At 31.4% G+C, this 17,629-nt stretch overlaps 6 protein-coding genes across 6 annotated transcripts; 3 read left to right on the top strand and 3 right to left on the bottom strand.

Moving 5' to 3' along the window:
- Positions 1-934: 934 nt before the first annotated feature.
- On the top strand, positions 935-1,573 carry GO595_001037 (uncharacterized protein; the record flags this gene model as incomplete). The annotated part of the gene is made up of 1 exon (XM_067913046.1): positions 935-1,573. The coding sequence occupies one exon, from the start codon at positions 935-937 to the stop codon at positions 1,571-1,573; it is 639 nt and encodes a 212-aa protein (XP_067778980.1).
- A 97-nt stretch (positions 1,574-1,670) lies between these two features.
- Positions 1,671-2,648, bottom strand: GO595_001036 (Rho family GTPase; the record flags this gene model as incomplete). Its single annotated transcript, XM_067913035.1, has 1 exon — positions 1,671-2,648. One exon carries the CDS (start codon positions 2,646-2,648, stop codon positions 1,671-1,673), a length of 978 nt encoding a protein of 325 aa, XP_067778979.1.
- A 311-nt stretch (positions 2,649-2,959) lies between these two features.
- Positions 2,960-4,987, bottom strand: GO595_001035 (glutamyl-tRNA synthetase; the record flags this gene model as incomplete). The annotated part of the gene is made up of 1 exon (XM_067913024.1): positions 2,960-4,987. One exon carries the CDS (start codon positions 4,985-4,987, stop codon positions 2,960-2,962), a length of 2,028 nt encoding a protein of 675 aa, XP_067778978.1.
- Positions 4,988-6,448: 1,461 nt separating this feature from the next.
- On the bottom strand, positions 6,449-7,420 carry GO595_001034 (cyclin-A1; the record flags this gene model as incomplete). The annotated part of the gene is made up of 1 exon (XM_067913013.1): positions 6,449-7,420. The coding sequence occupies one exon, from the start codon at positions 7,418-7,420 to the stop codon at positions 6,449-6,451; it is 972 nt and encodes a 323-aa protein (XP_067778977.1).
- Positions 7,421-11,493: 4,073 nt separating this feature from the next.
- GO595_001033 (COP9 signalosome complex subunit 6) lies at positions 11,494-12,270 on the top strand (the record flags this gene model as incomplete). The annotated part of the gene is made up of 1 exon (XM_067913002.1): positions 11,494-12,270. The coding sequence occupies one exon, from the start codon at positions 11,494-11,496 to the stop codon at positions 12,268-12,270; it is 777 nt and encodes a 258-aa protein (XP_067778976.1).
- A 1,090-nt stretch (positions 12,271-13,360) lies between these two features.
- Positions 13,361-13,789, top strand: GO595_001032 (uncharacterized protein; the record flags this gene model as incomplete). The annotated part of the gene is made up of 1 exon (XM_067912991.1): positions 13,361-13,789. One exon carries the CDS (start codon positions 13,361-13,363, stop codon positions 13,787-13,789), a length of 429 nt encoding a protein of 142 aa, XP_067778975.1.
- Positions 13,790-17,629: the final 3,840 nt, after the last annotated feature.

Here is a 17,629-nt window from a genome sequence, read left to right as displayed (position 1 = left end):
AATTTCTTGTACTTAGTGATTTTGAATAACAAATTAATAATTTTTTTGTTTCAACAATTAAATTTGCAAAAAGATCAATTAAACCTTGTGGTTAACCACGCGTAAACCAATGGCATGTTCACTTTTGTATGCATGAGTGAAGAATTTGCAATAAACAAATTAATTTTAATGATGTGTATCAACTTAGATCGAGCTATTAAAACATTACACTTTACAAAAAATTAAAAAAGCTTATTAACTGATACACGTTAGCTTGAATTTGGATTTAAAAAACAAAATGTGTATTTATTAATCATAATTCTAATTAGTAATATGTAATTTATCTTTTGTCAGCAGGGTTTGCTTCCTTTTGTGGCGTTTCTATTTTGGGTGGATCCATTGAAGGTGGGTCTTCGAGTAATTTGCGTATTTTTTTTCTTGTTTTCTCAAGTTTCATATACCACTTTTCCTGTGCCGTTCTTGGGAAGTTTTTAAATCTTTTTTCAAACCAACACTGAAGCTCGTGTGCCATAATATATTTATGATCAGTTGGAGGATACATTAATAAAGCATTATAAAAAACTTGACGAACATCACATCCGAACTGAATTACTGTATCATACTTGCCTTCAATTAGTTTATTTCTGATAATTTCAAGATTAATATTGTCTTTTTCGGAATAAAATCCTTTTGTTTGTTCTGATTCAGAGTTATGTTTAAAAGGATCTGCAATACGCTTTTTTTCAAGTTTATCCATTACATGTAAACACCAATTCTTTTGAAATTGAGAAAGTGCAGGAAGAACATCCGCCATTTAATATAACGATTAAAAGACACACAATTCTGATGTCTAAATTTGACATATTTACAAAAAACTGCTCAAAAATGGTTTTGGGCATGCCCGAAAGACGTTTGCTATCAATTTATGTCACTGTACGTTAAGCAAAAAAATAAAATGCGTAGTCGCCTTCATTGTGACAATCACCAACAACATATTGCACCAATCAAGTTTGTAAGAGGAGGAGAAAATCTAGATATAGCAAATTCAATCCTTCGTACCGAAATGAAATCAACCAAAAATAAGAAATCACATTCTCATTCAAGAAAGTCATCTGTTAATAGAAGTTCCCAAAGGAGGTCTGCTTCTATTGAACGTATATTCGAAAAGAAAAAAGTTGATGTTGAAAAGAAAGAAATTGATATTCTTCAAAAACAATTCAACCAAATTAAAAAACAGGAAGAACAAAATGCTAAAGTTAATAACTCAAGTAATAAGTGTGTTTCAAACACTGAGTTAAAACCATCCAATAATCCAAAAACTACTCACAAATCACATTCAGCTCCCATTGAATCACAAAAACAAAACAGTATCCAACTTAAACAAGTACATCGAAACACTGTAATCAAGCCATCACGTCCTGACATTGAAGCCATAACAGCTCGGAACAAAATTGATCATAGTTTCAAATCAAGTTTAAAGCGCAATGAAAGCAAAGAATGCATTAACCAATCTCTCAGCCGAACGATGACAACGCGTCGAGCAAACTTTACACCAATTTTTGATAGTGATTCAGATTCATCATCTGATATGTAATGAAATTCTTACTAAGTAAAATATCACATGTGTACATTTCATATTATTTGAACATTATAACGAAAAAAGTATTTTTTACGAATTCGAAATAAATTTATTAGCTTAAGTCACAGCCTCCGCCGCAATCGCATCCTCCGCAATCACAGCCACCGCAGTCACAGTCGCATCCACCACAATCACAGCTTCCGCAGCTACAACAGCTACTGCAGCAACCACTGCAACAACTACAACAACTGCAGCATTCGCATTTACAATCACCACATCCATTGCAATTACAACCACCGCATCCATTGCAATTGCAATCGCAGCAGTCACCACCGCCATTAATGTTTTCGCCACCACCGCCACTCGTGCCGAATCCGCCAGAAGTTGTTGTTGTTGTTTGATGCTGTGGAGGCATTGGTGGTGGTGGTGGAGTTGCATCAACTATAATTGGAGCACAAACAAAAGTATCGCCACCGCTGTAACTTACATTGCCGCCTCCACCTGCATGGTGGTGATGATGACCATTACTATCACTGCTACTACTACTACTTTCGTCATCTTTGTTAAGGACGTCAAGAGCCTTTCGAATGACTTTGTGAAGTGTATTCGGTTGATATGATGAACACTCAATATACTTAATGCCTTTGGATTTAAAGGCTTTTTTGGCATTTTTCGTGGAAACAGCCTGGTCACCAAACTCTTGCCTTAAATCTTCTTGCATGCCAACTGCAATAATGATTTTTTCAAAATTATGAGGATAAGACTGTAGGGCAGGAACCCAATTTTGCAAAGCATCATTAAATGAATTTGTATCAACAACTGAAAAACAAAGCAAAAAAACATTGGTGAATGGATACATTTGCACACGAAGAGGTTCATTGTCTGATGGGGTATCCCATATGTATAAATTGTATTCAACTTCTTTATATTGGTATTCTATAAAATATTTTTCAACGACTGGTGGAAGATTGGGAACAAATTGCGCTGTTTGTAAAGCTGTAACAAAAGTTGATTTACCAACATGTCGTGGTCCAACAAATGTCAGCTTGATGGATGTTCTGGAAAATTCTTCTTCTGCAGCAAGATCCATGCTCCAAGTGTTTTGGTGTTTTATCGGTTATTTCTTTAACCCATAATCAAATTCTGTTGTTTACGTTGTCGTTTTTCCTTGAACATTCATTCAAAAGGCTGTTCGTTTTTTTGGAATTCTGAGGTCAAACTGCCAGATTTCGCTCCAAAAACCCCCAAATTGTAAAAATTTGCGGTGCAGCAGACAGACTTAGTCAAAAATACAAATATTTTATTTAACTGAATGTTGAAGCAGTTCTAATTCGAAACACAAATCTCTTCAGCATAAAAAACCACAATGTTTGAAAGAAAAGGTTATATTGAGGATTTTATTTATTGCTTGTTATCACCAAATAATTGGATCTTAATTGGTAATGAAATTGGAGCAACTTTTCCTGTTGGAATGTAGAATGTCATTGCTTTCTCTCCAGGTTCATCAACGATTATTTCACCACGTCTTTCAAGTTGGAATATTTGACCCTTTTGTGCATCTTTGATTGAGGCGTCGCACATGATTTCAGTATCAGCGTATGGGACATCAGACAATGCGTCGATTACGTCAACGCCTTCTGAAAGTTGGTTAACTTTGAGTAAATGATTCCATTCTCTCATTATAATTGTAACAGCCTTTTCAGGAACAATCCAATTGATCTTCAAAGTTCCCTTATAATTCTTATCTTCAACAAGATGTGCTTCAACCAACTTAACGTTCTCGCCGTCCATTTCAATTTTGTCAATGATAACGTTCCCCCAGTGTAAAAGTGTCACTTTTTCGCCAACTTTGATGGACTTGGCGTCAAATTGTGTTGTGTAAACAACTGGTGCAATTGGAAGCTTTCTTGTTCCTTTGGATGGGTCAGTAGGAAGAATTGGTGCATCAACTTCTCCTTCTTTTGCACCATTAATTCTCATTTCAACCTTTTCTTCAACAGAAACGGACATAACTCTTGGGCATGTCTTGGAAATGATATCACGGTTCATAGCCCAAATCTTATCCCAATCATGGACATTTTGGTTGCATGATGCACCTTGATCTTTGCAGAATTGTCGAATGGTTGATGGTTGAAGGCCACGGCGTCTTAATCCACGAACTGTCGGGAAGCGTGGATCATCCCATCCAGAAGCCTTACCTTCTTGAACGAGTCTACGAAGATATCTCTTTCCAAGAACTGTTCTATTGAATGAAAGTCTTGAGAAGCTTACGATTTCGACTGGACGAAGCTTCAAGTTCTTGATGAACCATCTGTATTGATGATCGCGATCAGTATATTCCCAAGATCTCATTGCATGAGTAATACCAACAGTTGAATCTACGATTGGGCAAGCGATATCATATGTTGGGTATACAGGGCATTTGTTTTCTTGGCCTTCGACGATGATGCATCTTGCAATAACTGGATCACGAAGGCATCCATTAGTGTTCTTATAGTCGATCTTAGCACGAGCAACGCAAGATTTTCCTTTTTCTGTACCTTTGAGCATTTCTTCCCATAATTCGAGATTTCTTTCTGGAGTATTATCACGATTTGGAGATGGTTGGAGAGCTGAACGAAGCTCTTGGATCTTCTCGACAGGTGTATCATCGACAAATGCAAGTCCATCTTCGAACATCTTTTTGATTATTTCGAATATCTTTGGAATGAAATCTGATGTGCGTTCAATACGATCTGGATGAAGATCAAGAAGGGCAACATCAGCGAGAATCTTCTCTTCGAATTCTTTAGATTCGTTACGTGGATTTGTATCATCAAATCGAAGAACAAATGTTCCATTATGATCACGTGCAAATTGTTCTGATGCAAGTGCAGCCTTTGCGTGACCAATGTGAAGATAACCACTTGGCTCTGGAGCGAAACGTGTGCAAACATTTTGTAAATTGGCATTTCCCTTCTTCTTTTGATTGGCATTTCCCTTCTTTGGTGCGCTTGATGCCTTGAAACGTTTGATTGTGTCTTGGATTGAGATGAAATTGGCCCAACGCTTAAGGCGGAAAAGACCTTGTGGAATTGTGGCTGGAAGACAGCTATAAACAGCAATATCGGCAACAGTAAAAACATCACCAACAAGGAAAGAGCGATATGTTAAGAGATTGTTGATGATACCGATTTGATATGATGGATAATCAGAAAGATATTGATCAATCTCTGCGCGATGTGCTTCTGGATATATTGGTAAGTTGAGTGTTGAACAAAGATATGATGCAATATTTGAATCGCCAACAATTGGTTCGCCATTTGGAATCTTGAGTGTTGATTCTTCTACATTTCCATTAATGAGTTTAATGGAAGTTGCACGTTGAGCATAGTAAAAAACAACTGAGACAAGTTGTGAAGGATGCTCTGCTGATACTGTTACTTGCATGCAAAAAAGTGAATCGACCATTAGAAACCGTTTCCATTCAAATATTGAATGGTAATTCATACATCAGATTCTATCGTCCAAAATTCGAATAAATATTGCAGAAATAAAACAATTTGAAAAAAATAGAACAACGAAAAACTAAAAGATTAATTATTTTTAATTTAAAATAATTAAAAAATTATTAATGTAAAAGTCAATTGATATAATATTATATAAATCTCTTTCATTCTTGATAGTTAGTGTTTTTCATCTTGAAGATCTTTGCTCACTGAGGCACATAAATTTACGTGAATTGATTATCTAACAAGTATACAAATGTGCAACTAGCCGATGCCCATTTTCGAAAGTATCGCATAACAACCCAGTGCGAACAGAATGTTTTTAAAAAAACTTCCGATTTTTTAATCATTAAAAATAAATCCATTTTAAGTTCGAATATCTTTAATAATTTTTATTAAATCAATAATTTTTTAAAATTATGATCTAAAAAATGTGATTAATTTTTTTAATCATTCATTATTTTCAAGATGAATCATCTATTTTTCCACATACATTCGATTGAGTTAGTTTTAATCGTTTTCCCCATAAAATGGGGAAAACGATAGATTACACTTTTTGGTAAATGCAAAAAAAAAAAAAAAAGATGAAGATAACGTAATAAAAGTTTGCATTGTTGGAGATAATGGAGTTGGTAAGACATCTTTAGTGAATACTTATAAAACTGGAGAATTCGAAGATGATTTAACCCTAAATTCAACAAGGGATGAGGTTATTCAAAAGCAAGTAATTTATAAAAGAAAACACATGAAACTAAACATCTGGGATTTGGATGATGGGCCTGAAGAGTACTGGAAAATCAGGCCCCTTAATTATCCAAATACAGGCGTTCTTCTGATTTGCTTTTCTCTTGTCGATCCAAGGTCATTAGAAAGAGTTTCAAGCTATTGGGTTCCAGAGGTAAAAAGATATTGCCCTGAAGTACCTATTCTTTTGATTGGAACGAAATACGATCTCAGAGACGAACCAAATCCTAAAGATATATTTTTTCAAGGAATAGTTCCTTCGGAAGACGGGATATTGAAGGCAAACGAAATCAGAGCATCTGCTTATATCGAGTGTTGTTCAAAAACAAAATATAATCTGGATAAAATTTTGAAACTTACAATCAAACATTACACAAAATTAAAAAATAAAAGGAAAAAATAAGAAAAAGAAATTTGCAAAATTTTTTAAAACCTCATGATATACAATTTAATAATAAATCAGTAATTCACATAACAAACATTTTTAATTATTAATGAGTATTGCTTTATTTGGCGTGGTATGTGTTTGAAAATAATTCACGAATTATAAATAAAAATTAGATTTAATAGAATATACTTTTAAATATTCACAAATACATTAAAAAACTTGAAGTTATATTAATTGAAATATCAGTTTAAAGATTTCACAAAATACTTTTTAGAATATTCTTAATGATTCCGGAATTTGTATCAAACTTACACTCTCCATTTGCTGGTTTGCATACTTCTTTCTAATCGCCTGGAATCGCGATGTTGTTGAAGTAACAACTGCTTGTGCAAGTTTCTGTGCTAATTGAGATATATCACTCAATTTATAACCAGTGTTTATTTCGAGATAACGATCCCATTGACTTTGACCTTCGGTGATTACCATTGCCAAACAAACAGATGCTGCTGCAAGTTTAGATGGAACCTCACCAATAAAATCTGGATATAATAGTGCTGTTTCGCTTATAAAGTATGCAAGCATTGATGTTTTTGATTCAGGTGAAATAAGTCGGAGATACCTTTTCAAAAACATTGATGATAAGATTGGGTCAACATGAAAATCATTGCATGCAAACAAAGATGCCTCCATTCTTATTAGTGCTGTACGTGTGAAAGATTTGTCCGCAAGTTCAACCAAGTCATCAATTGACGGTGGATATATCTCATAATTTTTAGATGCAATAAGGAGAGCTGCACATCCAAGCCGTTGAAATTTTGACTTATCGAGATCAAATTTAGAGAGGTATCTATCAATAAGATAAACAGTTAAATATAATGTATCTGTATGCATTTTCATCTTCCTGTGAACATCAACAAGCCAATCAATAACTGTTGAACGCATTCGTGGTGTAATGTTGGACTGAATCTGGAACAATTCTGGAGATGGAAGTTCCTTTAACTCATTATGTTTCATAAATAAGTAAACTTCAAGTTCGTATTCTGTTGCATCTTGTGGGCTTTCTGGCGAACCTATTCTTTCAAGTTTTACTTTTTCTGTTTTAAACTTATTTTGGTGAATAGGATTCAATCTTTTTCTTGTAAGATCACCGACATTAGCACGTGCACTTGCATCTCTAAGTGCTCTGTGCGCAGGTTGTGGACGATTTATTTGTGAAGTTGGTGCAATGGATGACTTAATCATTGATATTTGTTGCTTAATTTAAACGTACAGTATGTAACAGTTAAACGTACACATGGGGCACCCCAAAACCATCAATTATATATTATAAATTTATAAATGCACTCTTTAGTTTTACATAAAAAAAATATTATTTTAATCTTCTTGTCATCACAATTAATATTACCAAACTTGAAAACATTCGAATATTACACCAATAACAATCAAACAAATAAACATTTTACTAATTTAATTCTCCAACAAAATTTCGTGGATATATTTTTCATTGTTCATATTTTTGAACAATTCCAATTTCTTATTATCGAACAACTGACTTACCAACGATCCCTCGTAGATCATTTGTATGATTTCCAGTCGAGGCTTATCATTTCTTTTCATTATATATTTTTTAAACATGTTAAACAATACGCAAATTGCCGCAAAGTTTTCACCTTTAAAGAAATCTCTACTCGAGAAAAACAGTGTAACTTGTTCGATGGGCAATGCTTGAATGACTTCGTTAAATATATCGACAACATAAAACAAGTTCAAATTCTTCGTTAATGCTTGGTCACACAACTGTTTTGTGATTTGGAACACTACAACAGATATATCTGTCTCAGCAAATACATTACAGCCATATGAACTGATCGTATCTAATAATGAGTGGAAAATTTCAATCGACTCAAAGTTGGTGTATTGGATTGAACTCATTACTTCAGTGATTTCTTTTTTGTCTAAGGTGCCATATCGAATTTTGGCAAGCATCGATACATTATCACCAAAACATCGAAGCATTTTACTTTTATAATTGACATTAGGGTTATGTTGAATACGAGATATTAGCTTGAAATAGGATGGAGGTTTAGAATCAGTTGTCTGATTGGTGTTGCTTAAGTTAAACGATAAAGGAGAGCTTTTGACTGATTTATCTAAAAGTGACGACATTTGACTTTCTTCTAAATCAAAATATGGTAAAATGGTTAAAAAACAAATAGGAACATTATCAATCGATAACAGAGTATCAAACAATGAACGAAGGAAACCAGATCTAAAGTGTTGGGGTTTATGAAGATCATTGAAATATAAGAATACTTCAGGAATGTTTTTCATTTTAGGAATGAGGAGTTTAGGTCTTTGGTCGAAGTCACTGACGTCACAGAGGTAATAACAGAGGTTGGAAAAAGATTCAATTGGATTCACTTGAATGGAATTTGGAAGACCATTTATGATGTCTTGAAGCTTTTCATTTCGACGAGAATTGGTTTGGATTAATGGGAAATGAGATTCATCAATGGAAATTATTGAACGGATTAATTCCTTATTTACTCCATTTTCTGTTGTATACATATGGTAAATGAAATCGTCATCGAATTCTGTTGCACCGATTGCCTTTAGGCATCGATTTATGAACGATCGAACATGTTCAGAAATATCTTCCCATTTACAATTGATACAAGAAAATATCAATATAGCTGAAATAATAGATAGTTCATCATTAACATTGAGCGCAAAAGATGAACACCATTTATCGATATTAATCTTTCTATTTTTTCTAATCGAATAAGCCAAAAAGCCGATAGACAAACGGCTATTTTGACCGTTATCGATACAAAAAGTTTCGATTGTTTCATATGACATTTCACTTGGCAAATCCAAATCAGAAAACCAAAGAAAAGAAATCAATGAATATAGTGAAGAAACGAAACCTGTGTGTAATTTAAATCCATCTTGTATTTTAGGTTCATTAAACTTAAACTTTCTTAAATAAATTGGTGTGTTATTTTCTTGGTTATTTAAATCCGGATTTTTTTGTATTGACGTTTTACATAATTCGATCATTTCGACGCGTTTTTCTATTTCGGCGAATGACGAAAGTGTTGACATTTCAGATATTGGCTGACTAAACAAAGCCAAAAATTGTTTAGCGATTTTACCGTTATTAATTATCGCTTGTTTTATTATTTTGTGACAAGTAATTAAAGTTTGTTCAGGACCTAAAAGTTCGATTCCAGCAAAAACAATTGAAACAGGTTCAGTTGAAACAGAATCGAAAAACATTTTATTTTTTTTTTTAATTTGTATTAACAAGTTATCCGTAATAATAATTTTCGAGTTATTAAACACATTATTTGCTTGTAAAAGTAATTTACAAGCCGAACTACAAAACGGATCAGAAATTGTTATACAAAAATCGATTAATGTTATAATATATTTAAGATCGATTTCGATATAATCCAAAAAAGAAATTAAAGTTGAGATTAAACTTTCGAAAATTTTACCAAAAACAGAATCGACTATTAATGAATTCATCAAAGAATATAAATTATTTAATGTTTTAAAACGAATCCATTTCTTATCAATTAAATTTTCTTTTACATTTTTAAGTCTTTCTTTAAATCCCATAACTTTCATACATTTATTAATCAAAATAATGATTTGATCAACGCATAAATTCGCGATAATTTTAGAATGCTTTTGTAATATCTTTAAACAATTAGGTAAACAATTCGCAGGAATAATTAATGAGTCTAATAATTCAATCATGAAATTTGGGTCACAATCATTAATGAATTGAAATGAATATTGAACATTATCATCAAACCAATATAAATCACTAATTTTAATAGTATATAAATCACTGTTTTTCTTATCTATAAATGTTTTGATCTCAGAGATAACTGTCGGATGTGGTTTCTTTATAAATTCATGAAGAATCAAATTAACATTAAACTTTAAACGTGAATCAGTTAAATCTTTAATTGGAATTTTGGTAAATAATTTAATAATTCGATTTTGTTCAACATAATATGTTGGTAATGGTATTAATGATAAATTTAATAATTTAAAAACTAGTTCTTCATCAACATATTTAAGGTCATCATAATTTTCAGTAAATAACTCTAAAAATAAGACAAATAAAATTGGATCGCGTTCTTCTGTAACATTAATGAATAAATCAAAGATCTCTTTCCTTTTGCTTACGATGTTTAATAACTTAAATGAAATCTTTAAAGCTGTTTGTCGTATTGGTGATGATTCATTTTTATCAAAACTTGTAAATGGTAATACATCATCAATCGAAAAAACATTAATTGTAGATGCTACCACTAATGCTTCAATGCATGACGCCTTATGAATAATTAATGTGGATTGTGTATCAACTAATCGAAGCATTGTATAACATAACGGCGCTAAATACATCGATTCTTCGGTCGACAGTTTCCACCACAAAAAGTGGAGAAGTTGAATGAGGACTTCGATGCCACCCGAAACTGTGGAAGAATTCGATTCTTGAAGTGAATCAGCAACTCGTTCGCAAACACAAGTGATATCAAATTGGTCAATACCAACACGTAAATTGGAAATGAAACGTGATACAAAATTCATGGAAGCAATGGAAAGAATACGAGGTGCCATGTTTTTCATGTCGATTTGACAAATGTAAGCAGCTGCATGTGAAAGATCTGGATGTGATAAGGGAATAAGAATACTATTAAGATCTGATACTGTTAAATGTTCTCGAAGAAAATTCCAAAATCCAAAAGGAACATTCTTTAAAGCTGCTGGAGAGCTATGATAAACCATATCTTGACATAATTCAATGTATTTTTTGCGATCATTTGGAATGGATGATAATGCATTAACAAACCATGTAAGTAAAATTGCTTGACCTGATGGATAAGCTGAAAAAGATCTGTCTTTGGATAATATTTTGACTACAGCTTTTGGACAAAAAGATGCTGCGATTGAAAGATAATGATTTGAAAATGTGCGTGATTTTGTGCGAACTTCATTATTAGAATGATCTGTGTATGGGATCATTGATAAAATTATTGTTCTAATAAATTGAAACGAATAATTAGAGGAATTTGGATGAAAAACATCACTGCTTATTAATGAAGAAAGTCCATCAATTATTTTAGATGCCTTTTCATAATGCCCTGATGCTTCTAAAATTTTAAAACTTGATAATTGTTGAACAAACAAAACTTAATCTTTTAATTTCAGATCACATGTCTTAGAAATAGATGGTTGAGGCCGTCACTTTTTGTCATTTTTAGAGTGTAATTTTACCCTTTTATAGAACAAAAAGAATGCAAAGCAACATTAGTGTTTCTCTCCATCCTCATGTAATGTTTGTTATATCTGACCATGCTAATCGTATCCCTTTCATGGACCCACCTATTAAGTATGCATGTGGAATTCTTCTTGGTTCATATGATTCAAACAAAGTTGAAGTTAATAGTGCTTTTGAAATAAAAATAAATGAAAGGGAAGATGGCAAGTTGGAACTTGATAAAGAAGTCTATAATACCATGTACAAAGTTAGAAATAAGGTTTTTCCTTTTGAAACTCCAATTGGTTGGTTTGTTTCACAAGATTACCCACAAGAAGAAATAGATAAATTACAATCTATTATAAGCGATGCCGATAATATGGAATGTATGCTTCGTATTAATTTCAACAAACAAAAAGATCAAATGATCAGTGTTTTCCTTATTGAAGGTGATAAAAGCATGCCTGTAGATTACAGTTATGAGTCTGAACTTGGTGAAAGAATTGCCATGATGCAATTACAAGCTGAAGGTGATGCTGAATCTCAAATTGAATTTACTGCAGATGCCTTTAAAGCTTTAGACGCACACCTAGCAGAGATACAAACATATCTTATCAAAGTTCTTAACAAAGAAGCACCATTTGATCCAGTTATTATTCGTGAATGCTCAACAATTTCTCAATGGTTCTCACATAAGGATCCAAACGAACATACTGAAGCTATTGCAACTGAAGAGCAAAGCAATCTCGCTCTCCTTTGTGGTATGATGCTTGAAGTTTTATCGAAAGCAGAACACGGAGCAAAAAGAAATTAAAACGACCGTTTATTTTCAAGGCACCCTAAATGACACTTTTTTATATAGATATTTGTATTTTTTTGTGTGTTTCATCTTCCACGATAAGAGCTTCTACATCTCCCTCGTATAGTTGCACCACCTCTTCCTCGTTTAGTGGTTGTATCTCTGTTATTCGAAACTTTATATTGAAATCCGCCAATTTCATTTGAAATGCTTGAAGGCTGAGAGAAGTCTGTATTGAACGTTGTACTAAATTTATTTAGTGCGAGGTTACTTGTTAAAAATGTTTTAATTTTTTCATGTAGTGATTGTTTTTCACTTTTGTCCTCATTCGTAGAAGAAATTGAGAAAGTAGTCCCTTCGTCTTTCTTTTCTGAAGTTTGTTTGAAGTTTGTCATTGCAAAGCAAGGTTTGCTTTCTGTTTCGATATTAGGATTTGTATCTTTGGTTTGCTTGAAATTTGTCATTGCAAAACATGGTTCAGATGGATGAGCCTCACTGTTGTCTGTGTCATTCTTTGGATTTTGGCCAGATGTATTATTTGATGAATTTTCTATCTGCTTAGGTATATCTGTATTTTGCGATTGAACTGTTGGCTCTTTACTCTTGATTGTAAATTGAGGTGTTGCTTTTGTTTTCTTTATTAAATCTGTATACATTTTATGTGTTTGATGCAAAGCTTCATTTGGCTTAATTTCTTCTTGTTTTTCTTGAACTGATTTATCTTGAGAAAGTTCTGGAATTTTAGTTGGGATAAATTGAAATTTTTTGGTCATTTGTTGAAATTCTGCTTTGTGTGGTTGAACAAAATCAATTGGAATTTGAATATCTGTTTCAACTGTAGCTGATGCAAAATCACACATTCCAGGACCCATTTGCGTTGAAACTGTTCTTCTTCCAACATTTATAAAATCAAATTTTGGATATGAAATACGATTTTTTTCTCTAATTTCTAAAAAAGTTGGAGGTTCGAGATTTAATTTTGTGATTTTTTCTTTGTTCTCTCCTTTTACAAAATCGAACAAACGCGAAAGAAAAGACATTTGGAATTAACGGTTGATTTGGACCACCCTATTTAATATGTACGTTTAAATTTTCAACTGAGCAAATGTCTCTTAAAGATTACATCCCACAAGAAGAAGACGATCAAAGCATTGCTTATACTGATGTAGCCAAGGAATTATTGAGACTTGGTATTACAAATCTGCCAAACCCAGAAGACGAAGATTGGTGTTCAATCGATTCAAAATTTAGAACCCTTAAAATCATTAATTTATTATTAACACAATATAATAAAATTGAAGTTGAAGGATCTCGTCGGAGAGAAAAAAGAATTGATCCAATTTCTGCAAGAACAAGAGGTGAACAACAGCATCTTTCACAGTTAAGAAGTGAAGATGAAAGATTAAACCGCGAAATATCAAAAGCTGAAGAAAACCTATTATTAGCCAAAGAAAAAAGAACAAAACAAGCACGTGAATTTAAAGAGGAACTTCGTGAAATTGAGGAGAAGATCAAACAATATAATCCAAAGTAATTTTGTAAAATATATTGGTATTTGTTAAAACGAATTTTTTTTGTAAGCACTGAGATGTGGAAGCATCAAATTCGATGCAGTTCCGTACATTCCTTTTAAAAGAACAAATAAACATTTAATTAACATTCCGGTTTACGATCAAAAGATAAACAAATAAAAAAATGAGGCACCCCAACATTTCAAAGGCTTCTCATCTAAAAAAAAAAGATTCTCATCCAGACAAAACGAAATTTTATTATATATTTTTCAAAACTACATTTGCTCAATGAATTTATCTTCTTTAAAATCATCAGCAAAAGGATCTTCTTCAATATTTGGTATTGACATTCCTGTTGTGAATGTGTTTGTTGTTTGGTTATCATTTTTTTGCTCTGAAATTTCATTTTCGTCAATTTCTTCTTTTTTATTTTTAATTCTAATCAATAATATAATAAGTAATGAAATTATAATAATAATAATAACAATAACACAAACGATTATTATGATATTATTGTTTTATTATCATTTGAATAAATTTCATTTCTATTAACAAATGTGAAGAAATTCGAATAATAATTATAATATGTCGAATAAACAATAACTGTGTAATCGTAATAAATATATTCTGTTTCGATATGAATATACATTGAATCACTTGAAATTAATAAAATTGTTTTCGTTTGTGTTTCACAATAAGTAAATGAATGTGTAATTGACAATGTAATTGTTAATAAATATGAAAAAGATTGCGTTAAATCATTTTGAAGTAATGATTCAGTAAATGTATTTGATTTAAAAAATGCATAACTTCGACTGAATGTACTTAATTGTGAAAATGTACAGGATTCAAAATATGTGTTTGGAATAGAATACGTATTACTTATTCCAAATGTATTCGACTGACTAAATGAATGCGTTGGAAGTGGATTGCAGATTCCTTCTGTGTTTTCTTTGGAAACATCTAAATGTCCAAATTTACTTCCTACATATGTTGGATATGTGATAACACTTGTTGATACATTATAAAATGCATTTACTCCAATTTCTGGTTCTGAATATCCATAATAATAAATGCATTCAAGATTATAACAATTCCCAAATGCTGAATTCCCAATTTCTCTGATTCCATATCCAAGTGTTAATATCCTTAAATTAGAACATAATGAAATTGCTGAATTTCCAATTGTTGTAACTGAATTTGGAATTGTAATGTTTTTGATTGTTGAACACATTGAAAATGCTCCACCACCAATTTCTGTAACATTTTCTCCAATTATAATCGTTTCTAAATTAAAACATGACGAAAATGAATAACTTCCAATATTTGTGACTGAATTACCAAAATCAACTGAAACAACTGAAGGCCATTCTGAAAATGCATTACTTGGAATTTCATATATGTTTTCACTGATAATGATAATTTTCGTTATGTTTTGATATTGAGAAATTTCATTAAATTCATTTGAATTTATGATTGTAAGTGTTAAACTATCTTCATGATTATTTGATAAGAGTTCATGAAAAACATTCCGAAAATTAAAATATTTTCACTTTTTTTCTTTTCGTTTGCTTTCATTTCATCGTTGAACAAAAACAACTTCTTCAAAACTGATTTTTTCTGAAATAAATTGACATAAACTACCAATATCATTGAAAAAAATGTGGTTAAACGAACAAAAGCATTGAACTTATTTGGTCGGTCTTTGTCGTTTTGCATCAACAAAAAACAAAGAAATTTATACTGGATTAAAGGTATATTCACATAACATCTATTCATTACTTGTCTTGGTATATTGTTTTCAACAAAGATTCTGGTTAAAAGGGATTTATTTTGTTTAAATGAATAATATGATTCTGGGAATTTTATTTTGTCATTAAAATCATGGAGTACTATTGATGGAAACTTACTGTCAGTCATGAAATTTAAGAATAAACCAGTTTTAACGATAGAAGAATTATTGTTAAATATATCAGAATTTTCCATATTAACTTCAAAGATTGAATCTTTTGCTTTGTGTGTATGAGTGAGACCTTCTTTGCTTAGGTTCTTTTTCATATTTGATATTTTGGTGGTTGCAAAAAATGGAAATCCTGGTATTGTATCGGCTCTATATTGCTTTGCGACGTTCGAAATGAACAGTAAATGAAGAATTTTCATGGTTCAACTTGTAAGATACTTACAGACCTTTACTAAATACACATCGGCCAATACAAAAGTTAAAAATCACACGGTTAATTAATAAAAAATTCGTTGTTTTCTTGAAGTTTTTCAATTCAACACAGAATTTTTGTTTCAATATTTAAAAGCACCCATAAAAGATGCTGCTTTAAATGGTTATAAAGACACTTTTATATAATATAATGAACGCAACGTGATAGAGCTGAATTTGGTGATTAAAATGCTGTGTTTTTGATGTTATTAAACATTTTTTATCGTTATTAAATTAATGATTTTCAATAGACATGAATTAAACATCTCATTATATACATATGATTATATTATATGAAATAATTATTATTTTAAATCATTTGGTTATGTTTCACCATAATATTATATGCTTTTGAGATTATTTACACCCTGAAATTGTAAATTCAAATTTATTTAACTACTTCTTCAATATTAAATAGAGCATGTGTAAAATGCTTATGATCCAATTGTTTTAATTGTTCCTGGAATTGTAATATTTGGCAAAGAAGTATAATACAGATGCTGTTTCTCCAATTGTTTAAACGCCTTCTTCAATATTATCTGTAATCAAATCAGAACATAAATATTATGCTCTTGTTTCAATTGTTTTAATTGTTCCTGGAATTGTATTAATTCGTATTGAAGATCCTTCAAATAATGATCGAATGGTTGTGACAGTGTTTGGAAATGATATTGTTTCTTCACCATTTGGTTATGAATGAAGTTCTGCGGTGTTTTTGTTATAAAGAATTCCATCATTATCATAATTAGAATATTTTGATTTATTTAATGATACATTATCATCATGAAAATGCAGTGTCAGAAAGTGATGTAATTGAAATATTTGGGAATGAAATCCATTGTTGCTAAACTGTATCACAAATTTCTTCAACTCCTTCTTCAATAGTGATTGATGTCATATCGATTAAATTACTTTCAATCATTTTAGTAATCATATAATAGAATTCTTGCCTATTTTCATTATCATAAAAATGTGCATATATGTAAATATCAAAAATATCAATTTCTTTTAGAAAGCTCATTTCCAATTTTTGAATTTCTTTGAGAAAATTCAAATACAAATCAATTTCTTTCTCTCGCAAAACTAGAGCCGCTTGTGTAATTCTAACTATAAGTAAATTAAAAGAGAATGGATAAGTATTACTAAATTTGTCAACGATTGATTTTGCAGATTGTTCAATATTTTCTTTGTTTAAATTAAATATTAAATTTTTGACGAATATTAGTAGTTCCCATTCGTGTTCCATACAGCAATTTCAGTAGTATAGGGATGATCAAATAAATAACTTTTTTGTAATAACCCGAAATAAACGGTCGATATTACTCCACTTTTATATAGTTTACACTCGACTGGCAAAATATTAAACGATTAAAATCCATTTAAAAAGTTGTTAAGTCAAAATGTCATTCAACCTTTTCAATACTTTATACCAATGTAAACAATTCAATTATATTTTACACTAATGTCACTTTTAAGATAGGACTTTTTGAACATGTTCACAATGAAAATGTTTTGCCGATCCATAACCGTCGCCAAAAATTGGTGTATTGCGGGTAATGATCAACAGTTATGGTCAATTCATCTGAGCAACTATTAATGCAAAGGAGTTCACTCATAAGAACAAATTTTCATGCAATTTTGTTAAGGTGGT

The sequence above is a fragment of the Histomonas meleagridis genome (assembly GCF_020186115.1).
Source record: "Histomonas meleagridis strain 2922-C6/04-10x chromosome Unknown contig_118, whole genome shotgun sequence".
Classification (NCBI taxonomy): Eukaryota; Parabasalia; order Tritrichomonadida; family Dientamoebidae; genus Histomonas; species Histomonas meleagridis.
The sequence above is the reverse complement of the archived record's forward strand: the minus strand, read 5'-3'. Positions and strand labels throughout refer to the sequence as shown.